This window comes from Scyliorhinus canicula, chromosome 14 (assembly GCF_902713615.1).
Source record: "Scyliorhinus canicula chromosome 14, sScyCan1.1, whole genome shotgun sequence".
Taxonomy (NCBI): Eukaryota; Metazoa; Chordata; class Chondrichthyes; order Carcharhiniformes; family Scyliorhinidae; genus Scyliorhinus; species Scyliorhinus canicula.
In genome coordinates this window covers 146,585,741-146,600,863 of record NC_052159.1, presented here as the reverse complement: position 1 = coordinate 146,600,863, position 15,123 = coordinate 146,585,741, and the positions used below count along the sequence as shown (strand labels likewise).

General features: G+C 40.9%; 1 protein-coding gene across 1 annotated transcript in view; it reads right to left on the bottom strand.

Moving 5' to 3' along the window:
* dis3 (DIS3 exosome endoribonuclease and 3'-5' exoribonuclease) overlaps positions 1 to 15,123 on the bottom strand; it is a 38,538-nt gene that overhangs the window by 395 nt on the left and 23,020 nt on the right. The window contains exons 11-20 of the mRNA XM_038818305.1: positions 12,832 to 12,933; positions 12,513 to 12,577; positions 12,130 to 12,214; positions 10,743 to 10,870; positions 10,270 to 10,356; positions 4,459 to 4,615; positions 3,619 to 3,833; positions 2,771 to 2,939; positions 2,095 to 2,253; positions 1,849 to 1,971 (exon numbers count right to left, since the gene is read on the bottom strand). Of these exons, the coding sequence (XP_038674233.1) occupies positions 1,849 to 1,971; positions 2,095 to 2,253; positions 2,771 to 2,939; positions 3,619 to 3,833; positions 4,459 to 4,615; positions 10,270 to 10,356; positions 10,743 to 10,870; positions 12,130 to 12,214; positions 12,513 to 12,577; positions 12,832 to 12,933 (1,290 nt within the window). The remainder of the gene's footprint in view (positions 1 to 1,848; positions 1,972 to 2,094; positions 2,254 to 2,770; positions 2,940 to 3,618; positions 3,834 to 4,458; positions 4,616 to 10,269; positions 10,357 to 10,742; positions 10,871 to 12,129; positions 12,215 to 12,512; positions 12,578 to 12,831; positions 12,934 to 15,123) is intronic.

The window sequence follows — 15,123 nt, the reverse complement described above, 5'->3', positions numbered from 1 at the left end:
ATTTTGCCTTGAAGCAAAATTGCTAATTGGTGAAAGACTGAGTTTTAATTATCTCTACAAAGGCCATCTGTTGCAAACAAATATATAGGAGTAATTTAGGGTTTAATGAGAAGGAAATATTAAACTACCAATAAACTGATGAACCTGAGGCATAAACAGCATAACGGTATGATTTCTAAAGAATGTGAAATAGGAAACAGTGTGTAATAATGGTGTGGATCGTGTATTCTGACTAGCAAGCGTACCAATTGGAACAAAAAGTAAAATATAAAATTAAATTTAATGGTCTCCAGATCATCAACAAAACCCAATTCACCACAACAACATGGCTTGCCAATAAAGCAGGCAAACAAACAACCAAGACTATGTATTTCAGTTATAAAGCAAGGGGAGTTACTCTTCGGATACCAATCTTTCAACAAGGATCCCATTTAGGTAGAGAATCATAGAATTTACAACGCAGAAGGAGACCATTTGGCCCATTAAGTCTGCACCGGCCCTTGGAAAGAGCATCCTACTTCAGCCCACGCCTCCATCCTATCCCCGTAACCCCACCTAACCTTTTGGACACTAAGGGGTAATTTTAGCATGGCCAATCCACCTAACCCACACATCTTTGTACTGTGGGAGGAAACCGGAGCACCCAGGGGAAAGCCACGCAAACACTAGACAGACAGTCACCCGAGTCCGGAATTGAACCCGGGTCCCATGAGCTGTGAGGCAGCAGTGCTAATCACTGTGAACCATGCTGCACCATCATGAAGTGACCCTGATCGTCCTCATGTTTTTATCCTCCAGGGGTAAACTATGGTGAATTGACATGGCTCCCTCCCACTTTTCAGAAAATCAGAGTATAAACCTAGGCCTGAGTTTTTTGTCTGTCAGGCGCACGCGGTGGGTCTAGACGCAGATGCAAAACAGGTTTCCAGCCACGGTTGATTTCACAATTAATGAGTAGCCAGCTTGAAACATGCTGGGAAAGGCACGGCACAGCAGGAGAGGATGGACAGGGGCTTCTAATGCCCCCTCAGGGTGGCAGCCGCTGCAGAGCAGCTGATTTGAAAGAATGCCACATTCTTAGAAGCAGCACATTCAAACACAGCTCAGTCTCCACACACCTTTAAAATTTTATTTCAGCCCTGGATCGAGGTTAAAGTTGAAACATTGGGGCACATTTTGGACTATCGAGTGCCCGCGACGATAAACTGCGAGTGCGCGATTATGTCAGGATGCCTTTTCACGGGCTTCTGTGACGGGTGTGCGCCCGCCCGAGCAATGTAAAATTCTGGCCCTACTTATTAAACCATGGCTCATTCAGCCCTGGTACAAACTCATTAAGAGCTGAGAAAATAGTTCCTTACAATCACATACAGAAACCCGTTTCTGTATTCTACACGTCAGAGAAAAACTGAAGACAACAAAACGTTTTCGTGAAGGAGCAATGTAAAAACATGGCTGAAGAGAAGTTACCTAACTGAGGGATTCAGAATCTGGGCATAAATAATACAATCTTAAAATTAGCCACAAATTATAGATGCAGCGTTCCTATCAGGAGGGGCTGGAAAGCTAGGTTACTTGATTTGATTTATTATTGTCACATGTATTAGTATACAGTGAAAAGTATTGTTTCTTGCATGCTGTACAAACAATGCATACTGTAAATAAGGAAGGAAGGAGAAACTGCAGAATATAATGTTACAGTTATAGCAAGGTGTAGAAAAAAGATATAGATATTGCAATTTAAAAATGACAAGCACTATATAAAAGTTCAAAACAACGTGTCAAATGGATTACACATCAAACAACTAGACTCCAACAAAGAAAGTTTAAATAAAACTGAACTCTTACCACTGGCTCTACCAGTGACATTCTAATCTTCTGGTGCTGGACATTTGATGCATCCAACGTGATTGTCACGGTTACCTTGTCAAACATGTTGAACACTGTGCTTTCTACAGTTAAAGATGGGATCTGAAAAGGTAATAATAAAGATATTGCTTGTATATTCTAAATCTAAATGCACAATTAAATTGACTAGCTTGGAAGATACCAAATATAATTAGTTGCAAAAGGAATGGAAGGAAAGTTTTGTACCTCTTCACTGTAGTGCAATTTTGGAGATTGTTTGCCTTTCTCTTCAAATAAGACAGTGCCCTCCAAACCAAACTTTGGAATAAGCACCACAATGGCATTCTTTTTCACAAACAGAATATAACCGACTTCATCAACAAATCCCTTGTTTTTAAAGAATAACTGCAATAACATTGGACAGAAAGAATTTAGAATCTTATGGCAAACACACAAAGGAAGTGTGAACAAACAAGCTGACTTGCCCTATTAACTGAATATTCAATTAAAAAAAATACTTCCACTCAAAATCAAATTGTTACTTCAAAAGATTGAAAATGCTTCATGACTTTTAACTGTGTCTGCGTACAGTGGTGACATCCCAACATCAGCTCTTTAATAGACAAGTTCCACATATCACTAATTTAAACTACAACAGCCGAAAGTTTCATTTGTGTAGTTATATTACAGTTTTGTGATCATTTGGGAGGGATTGGAAAGAAAGAAAACTACAAGAAAAAGTATTTAACACATTTTTATTTAGTCTGGTAGCAAAATATCTTCCTTACCAATAATTAGCAGTAAACCTACCATCATTGAAGTGAACATCCGAATCTGGAAACAGCCATTTCTACAACGTGAAGCTTTTATGAGGTATGAAGTTTTGGCTGAATTATTCATGAATAAATAATTTTCTGTTTACCTGAGTATGGAATGCAACAGAAGCCCGCTGGGAATACTGTGCCATTTTGTGGCGATAGTTGAGGTTATTACACAGAGCCTGTTGTTTGTGCTTGTCCATGATATCCGGGTAGGTAGTGTCAGCACTGATTGCCACAGCGAGCAAACGATGTACTATTACATCAGAATATCTACATAAAAGGCAAGACCCAGACACCGCAAGTGACTAAATGATCAAAGTAACATCTATTACAATACTGGTTTAAAAAAAAGTTAGTGAAACTTCCAATATCACATTACTGATAAAAAGTACAACACAAGATTAAAACAAAACGAAAATTATATTTGTAAAGGTATAATTTTTAAAATAACTGGCATTTGCTCACCAAATGCTCTATGATAAAATATACTGGATATTTGATCAGATCATGTGATAGGATTCAAATTATATTTCATCTAAATAGTAGCATATTAAATATAAAGAATGTTTCCTTAGTTTGTAAAAAACAGGAATTATTATACTTCCATGTGATCTACACTAATGAAATCAATTTGGGAATAACAAATACTGGCTGGAATTTTCCACCTCCTCAGTCTACCGATGTGAACGAAGATTTCAATGGCACACTGGACCCTCCCAGGGAACTGGAGAATTCTGGCCACTGTCTTTATAAGAGACTTGTGCACGAAAATCCTTTTCAACACAACATGAGAATTTTTCACACAGCCGACAGTTACCTATTTTAAGCTGCAGAAAACACCCAAGCATCAATGATGAGACCATCATTCATCAAGGCAGACTGATGCCATGTGGACATTCACTTTATTCATGATCTAAAGACTTAAAAAACACTTGATACAAGTTCACACCTTCTGATTGGTGATGTGAAATGAGTATAGATAGGCGACGCCAGGCCGAAGTGATGAAAATCAGTATCCATTCCGGAGCAAAAGTAGACAGCCTGCATCATACAACGTGTTGTCAGGATTCGCAACAGTGTATTCAAATATGGGGAGCCTGGAGATTCAGCTTTATCCAGAGAGTCTGCCAGGGCTTTGGCTGAATCAGTCCGGATCTCTAAATTCTGATGAACAGGAAATAAATCAAGCACCACTGTATATATTTTTTAACTTTATACCTTTAGATATGCTAATACTGTGTCCATTTAGCAAATTTACATTTATGCTCCTTTTGTAGGATTTCACTGAGCACTTTGTTCTAACTATTTTGTAAAACAATAGGTTCCCGGTTATTTGTCAATGGCTTGATAGCTCGGACTCCTGCAGATAGGCCTAGCTCGATCATCAGATTGGTTAAGTATTTTATAAGAAATTGCAAACTATCAATGCACTTTTTAAAAATAGCTCTAATTATTCAAACTTTGTGCTGTGTTGTTTCTCTACTAAAAACAATAGAATCTATAAAATGAACACTTAAAAATCAGCCCCCAATTTCTTCACAACACTTACCAAAGGCACACTCAAAACAACAAGGTCAAAAATGATGATCGGAGAGATTTATTCAGTACACATATAGGATATCTTTGCAAACTAAATTATGTACTATTTCATTAAAAAGCAAACAGACTGCAATTGAAGTAACTTTACATTTAGTCAGACTAGTTCAAATAAGTCAACATCCCACAGCACCACCTTATTTCAATCTTATGCAATTAAGGGAACATTGCAACCAGTACCCCATTTACTCACCTGGGATTTTGCTGCTTTGACAAGGATGTCATAGTTTGATGGTGGAGGTGCTGGATGCTTTCTGAGTAGTGCACACTCTGAAAACTCTTCATAAATTTTCTGTGCAACCGAGATATTGGCCAGCAACATGAACTCTTCTACCATTGAATTTGTTTCTCTGCAAATGAAGTTAGAACAACGCTTTAACAATGTTTAATTGTCAGCTTAGAACCAATCATACTGGACATTTATCTAGTAAGTGATACAAATTGCCTGGATGAGTGCAGCTCCAAAAACAGTCAACAAACTTGACACCATCCAGGACAAAGCAGCCCACTTAATTGGCACTCCCTAGACCACCAACTCACCGTGGGTGCAGTGTGTATCCTCTACAAGATTCACTGCAGCAGAGCAGCTTACTAAGGTTTCCTTGGCAACACCTTCCAAAACCACAACCTCTATTGCGAAGGGCAGGTGAACACAACCAGCTGCAAGTTCCCCGCCATGTCACATACTATCCTGACTTCAAACTACAACTCATTCCTAAATTCCTCCTGAATCAAAATCCCAGACCTCCCTGCCTAATGGTACTGTGGGTGCATCTGCATTAAAGGTAAAGTATCACGGCACCGAGGACCTGGGTTCGATCCTGGCCCCCGGTCACTGTCCGTGTACAGTTTGCACAGTCTCCCAGTGTCTGCTTGGGTCTCACCCCGAAAAACCCAAAGATGTGCAGGGTAGGTGGATTGGCCACGCTAAATTGTCCCTTAATTGAAAAAAAAACCACTAACGGTAAGTCACCATAGTCCCGGATGACCACAGTCCGATGGTGGTTTAACCGGGGGATCACCAAACCTCAGGTGAGGAGCAAGATTGAGAAGGCAGGGCCTTTGTGCACTATGGCTTCGCAGCGCCAGGGTCCCAGGTTCGATTGCCAGCTTGGGTCATTGTCTGTGCGGAGTCTGCACTTTCTCCCCATGTCGAGTGGGTTTCCTCCGGGTGCTCGGGTTTCCTCCCACAAGTCCCGAAAGACATACTATTAGGTAATTTGGACATTCTGAATTCTCTGTGTGTATCTGAACAGCAGCTGGAGTGTGGCTACTAGGGGCTTTTCACAGTAATATAATTGCAGTGTTAATGTAAGCCTACTTGTGAAAAAAATTATTATTTTTTAAAAACTTCAGCCGGTACAGGAAATGACCCCGCACTGCTACACTACACAGACAGCAATCGTTCAAGGTAAGCTCACCATCATCTTCTCACGGGTAGTTACAGATTGGCAATAAATTCTAGCCTCGTTAGCAATGGCCAAATCCATGAGCAAACAAAAATAAATTATTTCTTCTCAAATTAGGTGCCTCATTTTGGATTTCAATGTTTTGGCTAAAGGGTTTGGCTTTCCTCTCCCTTTCTTGCAACATACAGAGTTTTGCAATCAAATGATGGAAACTTGCATAAACATACAAGAGTGCTTTCAAAGATTAAAAGTGATGTTCCAAGTGATTATGATGCCCCCGGAGGGCAGACAGGTGGAGGTAGTGGTGGCAATGGATGCCAAAAAGGCTTTTGACCGGGTGGAAGGGACTATTTATGGGAGGTGCTGGGACGGTTTGGGTTTGGAGAGGGCTTTGTGGACTGGGTTAAACTGCTATATTAGGCCCTGGTGGCTAGTGTAAGGACGAACAGGGCGACATCTGAGTATTTTAGACTACACCGCGGGACAAGACAGGGATGCCCCCTCTCTCCACTGCTGTTTGCGTTGGCCATAGAACCGCTGGCAATTGCTCAGAGCGGCAAGGGGATGGAAGGGAATGGTCAGGGGGGGGACTGAACACAAGGTCTTGCTCTATGCGGACGACCTGCTTTTATAGGTGTCAGATCCAGCGGCAGGGATGGACGGGATTATGGAAATCCTATGGGAGTTTGGCCGGTTTTCGGGCTACAAGTTGAACATGGCAAAAAGCGAGATGTTTGTGGTGCAGGCGAGGGGTCAGGAGAATAGGCTGAGGGAGCTACCATTTAGGCTGGTTGGGGAATGTTTTCGGTATCTAGGGATACAAGTGGCGCGCGACTGGGGTAAGTTGCATAGGTTGAACTTGTCCAGGCTGGTGGAGCAAAAGAGGAGCGAGTTTCGGAGGTGGGATGCACTCCCGCTGTCACTAGCGGGGAAGAGTACAGATAGTGAAGATGACGATCCTCCCGAGATTCCTGTTTATTTTTCAGTGTCTCCCTATTTTCATTCCGCGGTCCTTCTTTAAAAGAATCAATAAAATCATCCTGGGATTTGTTTGGGCGAGGAAGTCCCCGCGGGTAAAGAGGGGGATGCTGGAACAGAACCGTAGCGAGGGGAGGCTGGCGTTGCCGAACCTCAGCAACTGCTACTGGGCGGCTAACATAGCCATGATAAGGAAATGGATGGTGGGTATGGGGTCGGTTTGGGAGCGGGTGGAGGCTGCTTCGTGCAGGGGCACCAGCTTGGAAGCCCTGATCACAGCTCCCCTGCCGTTTCCGCCGGCCAGGTACTCCACCAGCCCTGTAGTGGTGGCGGCTTTGCGGATTTGGGGCCAATGAAGGAAGCATGCGGGGGAAGTGGGAGCATTGGTCTGGTCCCCAATATGTGACAACCACCGATTTGTCCCAGGGAAGATGGATGGCGGGTTTCGAGCGTGGCGGAGGTGGGAAGGATGGGAGACTTGTTCCTGGAAGGGAGCTTCGCGAACATGAGGGCGCTGGATAAGTTCGGGCTGGCAAGGGGGAATGACCTTCGGTACTTGCAGGTGCAGGATTTCGTACGTAGACAGGTCCCGTCCTTTCCACGCCTTCCACCAAGGGGGATCCAGGACAGGGTAATTTCCAGGGGTGAGGTAGGAGAGGGGAGAGTCTCAGATATTTATGAGGAGCTTATGGGAGCGGAGGACACAGGGACCGAGGAACTGAAACTTAAGTGGGAGGAGGAGCTTGGTGGGGAGTTGGAGGGAGGCGCATGGGCAGATGCTCTGAGGAGGGTAAATGGAACCGCAACATGTGCCAGGCTCGGTCTGATTCAGTTCAAGGTGGTTCACTGGGCCCACATGACGGTGGCCCGGATGAGCAAATTCTTTGGGCTGGAGGACAAGTGTGCTAGATGTGGGGGAGGACCAGCGAACCATGTCCACATGTTCTGGGCATGTCCAAAACTCAGGGGATACTGGCAGGGATTTGCGGACGTCATATCCCGGGTACTGAAAACACGGGTGGCGGTGAGTCCAGAGGTGGCGATTTTTGGGGTGTCGGAAGACCCGGGAGTACAGGAGAGGATAGAGGCCGACGTTGTGGCCTTTGCTTCCCTGATAGCCCGGCGACGGATACTGTTGGCCTGGAGGGACTCAAAGCCCCCAAAGACCGAAGTATGGCTGTCAGACATGGCAAGCTTTCTCGGCTTGGAAAAAAATCAAGTTCGCCTTACGAGGATCACTATCGGGGTTTGCCCGGAGGTGGCAACCATTCATCGACTTCTTCGTGGGGAACTAATCGTCAGCAAGGGGGGGGGGGGGGGTAAGAATAGTGTAGAGTAGGGGGGAAGAATAGGCGGGTCCATCTGCGAGAGTGGTACTGTTATTTGCACTATGTTTTTTTGTAATTGGTATCTGCACACTAATGCATATTGTTACTGTTTACAATGCCAAAAATATCTCAATAAAATTGTCTGTTTAAAAAAAAGTGATGTTCCAAAAAACTAGAATTACAACATCTTAATTGAAACAACAGGTGGGATTTTCCACGAACCCCACGTGTTTCACAGAGGCAGAGGTACCCACCATTGGCCAGTGACGGTTTCCCATTGAATGCACCCCTCGCTACCATGAAACCCGCGCAGCAGCGGTACGCCACCGGCATGAATGACTAAAAAGCTCTGGCCAATAGATGGGATATTGTTCAGGCAGACTACCGTAGTTTATCCCATGGGTAGACTGGAGAATAAAAACAGGGAGACATTAACGAGTATTTAAATCCAGTTACTGCCAGCAGGTGGATCCAGCCCCACGATGTTTCTGAAGGTACAAAGAAAATTTCTAAGTTTAAAATCTTGTATAAACCTTAATAATTCCAGGCCGAAAGATTCAATATGTTTACCCTGCAAGTAGCTGAACAAATGGTATTCAAAGATCCGAGGTTCAAATATTAGTCTGTATACTAAGCTAGCCTGATCTAACCCAGAGTAACTGTAGAATTGCTCCAAATAACTTAAGCACCTCAGGTCGGGGAGGGAATAAAAGAAATATTCCCAATAACATTATCTTTTTTCATAATTCTAAGTTGATAGCAGTAATGAAACTGTACAAGACACAACGCTGCATCATGTAAATTAGCCCATTCAACTAGTTTACTGTTGAGCATCTACTGATGGAAATCACATCATTCGAATACAATGGGAAATAATTGGGAAAATGGTGAACCCCAGAGCCATGACTGGTACAGCCATTTCAAATGATTCTGGTTTTGCACCTGCACTAAGTATTAACCATTAGTTGCCATGTGGATACAAATATAAAACTAGCAATAAATGAGGGCCAAATAATTGTATAACTACTAGACTTGTATTAAAATATCACTGAAATACAACAGGTTTGCACTGTAGTCTTGAATTATACCAAAATGATAAGAGGCACAAGCTTTACAGTATTGATGAGTCCACAGGCGGGATTCTCCGGCCTTCCAGCTGCCTGTTTCTCAGCGGCAGGAGGCGGTGCATCGTCCACTGGCGGTGGGATTCTCTGCTCCCGCTGCTGTCAATGTGAAGACCCATTGAAGCCACCCGGCACCACCAGGAAACCCGCAAGTAGAGGGTGTGCTGCTGGCGGGACTAGAGAATCCCGCCATCAGCGAATGGTCGGAGAATTCCAGTCGACATTTAAAATAATAAATTGATTCATTCAACTAGCTGTTGCTCAAAGCTACAAAAATGCTTTAAAAAAACAATTTGCATTTATCCAGCACCTTTCATGACCTTGGGACATCATAAAGCACTTTGCAGCCAATGAAATACTTTGAAGAGTAGTTGCTGTTGTAATGTAGCAAACACACCAGACAATTTGCATGCAGAAATTTTCCACAAACAGCAATGTGATAACGGTCAGATAATCTGTTTCTGATTATAATAAATCATATTATTAATAATTAAGGGATGAATATTGGCTGGAATACTCCAAATAATTTCCCTGCTGTCCCTCAAAATAATGTCACGGATTCTTTTTCGGCCACCTGAGACTGACGATGGGCTTTGGTTTTATGTCTTCTTCAAAAGACAACACTGCCAACAATGCAGCAAACCCTATGAACTGCACGGAGAATGTCAACCTAGATTTTTATGCTCAACTTCTGGAGTGAGACTTAACCTAAAACACAGTCTGACTCAAATAATAAATGAAGGACTTAAAGAAGCACAATAATTCTGGAATGTTAAGAATAAACATGTTGCGATAGAGAAAACAGATCAAGTATCAAATATTTTTGTCACTTTATAAAAAACACTGGATATAATCAAAGTTTTAGTGCCTGTCATACAGACGTACAAAGACAAAAACAAATTCTATTCATATTATGGTTTGAAAATCAATTTTAGCACTTCATTAAAAATCATGTACTGTAATCACTGAATAAATTGCTCCAGTGCATTATTTCTCAAAATTAACTGCCTAAAAAATAAATAAATCTCGAACAGAATTCTATTTTTATCTGTATCTTTAGAGGTTGATTAGGTTTAAGCCATTACAATAAAGGAGCAAATCATTTTACAAATTGAAATTTGCTGACTTTCAAAGCTACCCAATGTTCAAATTCTGCAGCACCTACTTTAATTCTTTGGTTTGCAGGTCGATAGGATCATGGGTCTCGCTGTCTATGTGAAACCGGACTTCAGGAGAAGACAGAGTGAGAGCGCTGAAAACAAAAACAGCCTTCAGTTCAACAACAGCATTCTGATTCCCCTGGCAACTAAGACTCAAGATCCAAGAAAACATGAAACCTCTATGACTCTATTGGGCCAAATGCGGCGGGGGGGGGGGGGGGGGGGGGGCACCTTAGTGGTAACAACTGGCGGCATGGACAAGTTGGGCCAAAGTTAGGCTGTAAACCTCGAAGAGAGAACATGGCCGAGTGAGTTATCCTATTAGCGTCATTCATTTGAGCAGAGCACAGGGACAACCTCCCTGCTCTTCTTTGAATAGTGTCACAAAATATTTTAATATCATATGAGGGGGCAGACATAGTCTCATACACAAAAGAGTATTTTGTTTGCATTTGAAAAAAAAACTTCAAAATCTCACCCATTGTCAGTCCTCTTCTTTTTCAGAATCTTTGCCAGCTTATTTAGACGGCGAAGTCCGAATGTTACATCATCATGCATGTTTTCATCATCAATTCTCATCTGTGCTTCAGCATATGTGAGTGATGCCTGTTACACCAATGTGCAAGTCCACAAGAAACAGATAAAAATATAAATGTCACATTTGTACGTAATTGCTTCCCACAGCCTTCAGAATGCAACATTAGAATTCAGAAAGATATGACAATGTTACAGCTAGTTAACTGCCATTGATCTACTCGATGTAAACCAATTATTTATTTACTTTGTCTGTTTGTACATACTCTATTTTACTTTAATATGTAGGGGTTAAGATGATCAAACATTACATTTCAAACCATATTAGAGCAGTGTTGATAGTTTTTGTTGCTGACCTTTTTATTAAGTAGGATACTTCAAAAATATTCTGCCATAATAACATTTGTATTCAAAAACTAATTTGACAGCATTCCTATGTCATGCTCAATGTTCACAGCTTGCTTTCTAGTTAACACACACAAAAAATGTCAGCAAATAAATAACAGGCTATTGTGTTTGAATACATAATGCAACAAAGAATGCTCAGGTTTAATAGGATAATACTATTATTCTATTGAGCACAATAATAAATACCAAGGAATGGTTAAAAGACTGCAATCTAATCTTTCAGATTTTGTCAGTTCGTTATCATCTACACTACAAGATTAGGTTCGTACCACGTAACTAAAAAGAGGTTTTCAAAAATACATTATAGAAGACATGGGGTTATTTAGTTCACTTTTGGTTCTGGAAGGGGCTTTTATCCAAATCAGATGACTGCAGGGCAATCAATGTCAATCCTGAATAAGCAACGTACAGAATGAAAAATATACCATAATTGTGATGTTACGATTGCAAAATTATCTAGTAAGACTGCCAGTTAATTATCTGACATTTTTTGGATAGTATATGTTGCATAATGCCTCAGAAATCTAGATACCCAGGTAAGATACTGGCATGAAGTATAAAAGATTTAAATTTTAAAAAATAAATGATGTGAGTGGCATGAGACAAATATCTTGGCTGATATGCCATATAAAGTTGTGTGAAGATAACATTTATGCAACGTTCTTCTTTTACAGCTGTTAAAAAAGGGAACAGTTAAGGATTAAAGTAGACAAGATTCAAAATGATTTCGGCGTTCATACAAATTTATTCCTAGGGAAATTGAAATGGCTTGTTATATTTTAAATAAAGCTTCATGGTGACCCCTCAACATTCTCTTCATCTGCCTGTTTTCTGTCTCCAATCACACAACCAAAATATTAAGCAGCCACATTAGGGAAAGTGGTGTGAAATTCCTGGACTCGGGGCATAAAATATTACTTTACCTTAGAATTGATAATACTTTTTGTAAAAGTTGTATGTAGAATTTCAGCATTGTGTGTCATTTCCCAAATGCAAGAAAATGCAAACCTGTAAAATAATTGAACACAAGTTAAGTGACTGTCAAAACCTTCACATTTAAAAAAGGAACTGATTTATCAAATTACTATAAATTTGATCTGTTGTTATCCTCAGTTTTAAGTCTGAAGGAGGTGGCAACTCCTTCCCAGGTATCTAACAAATTCACTGTGTAATGAATGTTAAATATCATCTAATTTACACACTGTAAGCAGATGGGTGGGGTGGGAGGAAGAAGGGACAATGCACTTGATGTTCAAACAGTACCTTTCTATAGCTATAGAAGAAACATGCACAAAAAGCTAGTTACCTTTCCACATTTGATCTTAAGGAGCAAAGGTTAGAGCTGAGTAGATCCGGAACCATGTCAATTCTCTATTACAAATCAAAAATAGCAGTATTATTGCTGTCATGTCACCCTCTTTATTGCGCCTGTACTGAAATAAAACAATACATCTCCTAGAGCTATGAGTTTCATGACCAAAACAGCACAAATGCATTACTCAAAATTGATGCATTGTCATTTTGAACAGTTACAAAATAATTATGGGTATGCATTAAGCAAGTCCAATTAAATAGAATTTGTCTCAAAATTAATTTGATTATAATTATAATTATAAGATCCTTACCTTGTCACAAAGATATACTGTGGTCCCTCGATTTGCTGACTCTTTATCCAGAGCATTACCAGGTCGGATGAAATGGCTCACATCAGCTATATGTACTCCAACCTGTTTGGAACATTCACAGATAATATTATTCCTAAAGTGCTCAGACAACATCTAAAATTATGGAAGAAAAATTATTTCAATCACACATAGGGTTGTAGTGCGTGAAACATACGATCTCTGAATGTTACCAGAAATAGAACATGTTATGCTTTAGTTTGCCACGCAAACATGGGCCAGAAGTTTACAGACACAGTTCTGATGCATGCCTGACACGGAGGTGCATGAAATTATGCAAGATGTCAGACCCGCTTCCTGATGTCATCGCGCACTCACGCAATATTCTGGTCAGCAGGGGTGCGCTAAGTGTCGGAAGCACGCCTACCAACAATCAAGAGTCCAGTTTTAATTTAATTAAAACGAATTGACTGGAATTTTACATTTGTCTTCACAGTTGACGGCAGGCCGATCGGCAAGGCGGCCATTCGTTTAAACTGCAACCTCAATCCAAGGTAGGATTAACGGTCAGGGTTCAAAGAAAATTAGCAAAATATGTCTGGGGACTGAGATCTATATACAATTGTGCTGCCTGGACACTCTTGGCATAGTTTTGCCATTATTTTTCACGGATCAGCAGCTTCCAGAGACAGCTCACAGCAGCTGAGCTTTGCCTAACGGAGCACATTGCAAATGCCAGAACGGACCCTTCCTTTTCTCGGTGCCTGCCCTCTCTCCACCGTCTCCGGCAGGGCTCAGTCTTTCACAGCACACGTTTCATAATAATAACAACAACAATCTTTATTGTCACAAGTAGGCTTACATTAACACTGCAATGAAGTTACTGTGAAAATTCCCTAGTCGCCACACACTGGTACCTGTTCAGGTACACAGAGGGAGAATTCAGATTGTCCAATTCACCTAATAGCACGTCTTTCGGGACTTGTGGGAGGAAACCGGAGCACCCGGAGGAAACCCACGCACACATGGGGAGAATATGCAGACTCTGCACAGACAGTGACCCAAGCAGAAATCGAATTGAGGACCCTGGCGTTGTGGAGCAACAGTGCAAACCACTGTGCTACCATGCCACCATGAATTTAATATTCGTGCTAACTGTTGTTAATTGAAATCGCACCCTGGGATCAACTGCGGCGAGGATTGTGTTTTGTGCTTACTTCCAGGCCCACTATGTGCCGGCAAAAAATTCAGACTAAAATTATCTGGAACATTAAGAATGTTATTAACCCTCAGGTGTTTAGCTGTTTTCTCAACATTTCTCAGAAATTATTTTGCTACATCCTACTATCCCAAAGTTGATCAATCATCAGAGATAGAGACAAGTAAATGAAATCACACCCAACATTCTGATTTGTTGACTGTTTAGATTTCCTTATTTAACAAATTTAACAATGGTGTAATTGGCAATGTAAGAACCAGCTATTTCATTTGCCAGTTCTGACAAAGATAGCACACAAAACATTAACCTCACTTTCTCAAATCACAGTTAACACAATAGTTTAAATAAAAACAGATTTCTGCACAAAATATGTCATATTTCAATCCTTTGGTGTTGTAGTTCCATAACTGCTGGAATTGAAGATAACATGAACAATTCAACTCGAAAGGTAACATACACATTGAAATTAGTTAGTGCTTAAAATAAATACTTGACACAACAAAATCACATGACACCAATAATAGATGGAACTGGGTATTCAAGATATCTCTTTATTCCATCCTTTAATTTCTTGACTTCAAAATTTTATTTTCAAATTTTGTTCTCTTTAATCCAATTTCTTTCTATATTAATATTTTTGTGTCATTCTCTTCCTTCTGTTCTCACCTCATTACTTTTCCTTACAGCACTTTGATTTTCAAGGTAGCGATAACGAAAACACTGGCTCAGTCCATTCAGAATTATATTTTAAGGTACTGGTCACGTGTACTTGGCTTTTTACTAACTGGTTATTTCCAAGAAAGGTTAAAAGGATGAGATATTCTGGCTTTGCCATTTTCTGGTGCTGCAAAGTTTTTCGAAATTGTCTAGGACTCCCTTTGCTTCATATGTTTTTGAAACATGATAGAAAGATTGCATTGTGGTAGAATTTTAGTCCAAGCATTTCATCTTCATTACATGAACAAAATACTCTCTGGAGGTAAATCAAAGGATACACTGGATATGTTTTCAGCAGGAGGATATGTAAAAGGCAGGCACTCAGCCCATCACCCTACCACCCAACCCTGCGTTCATCC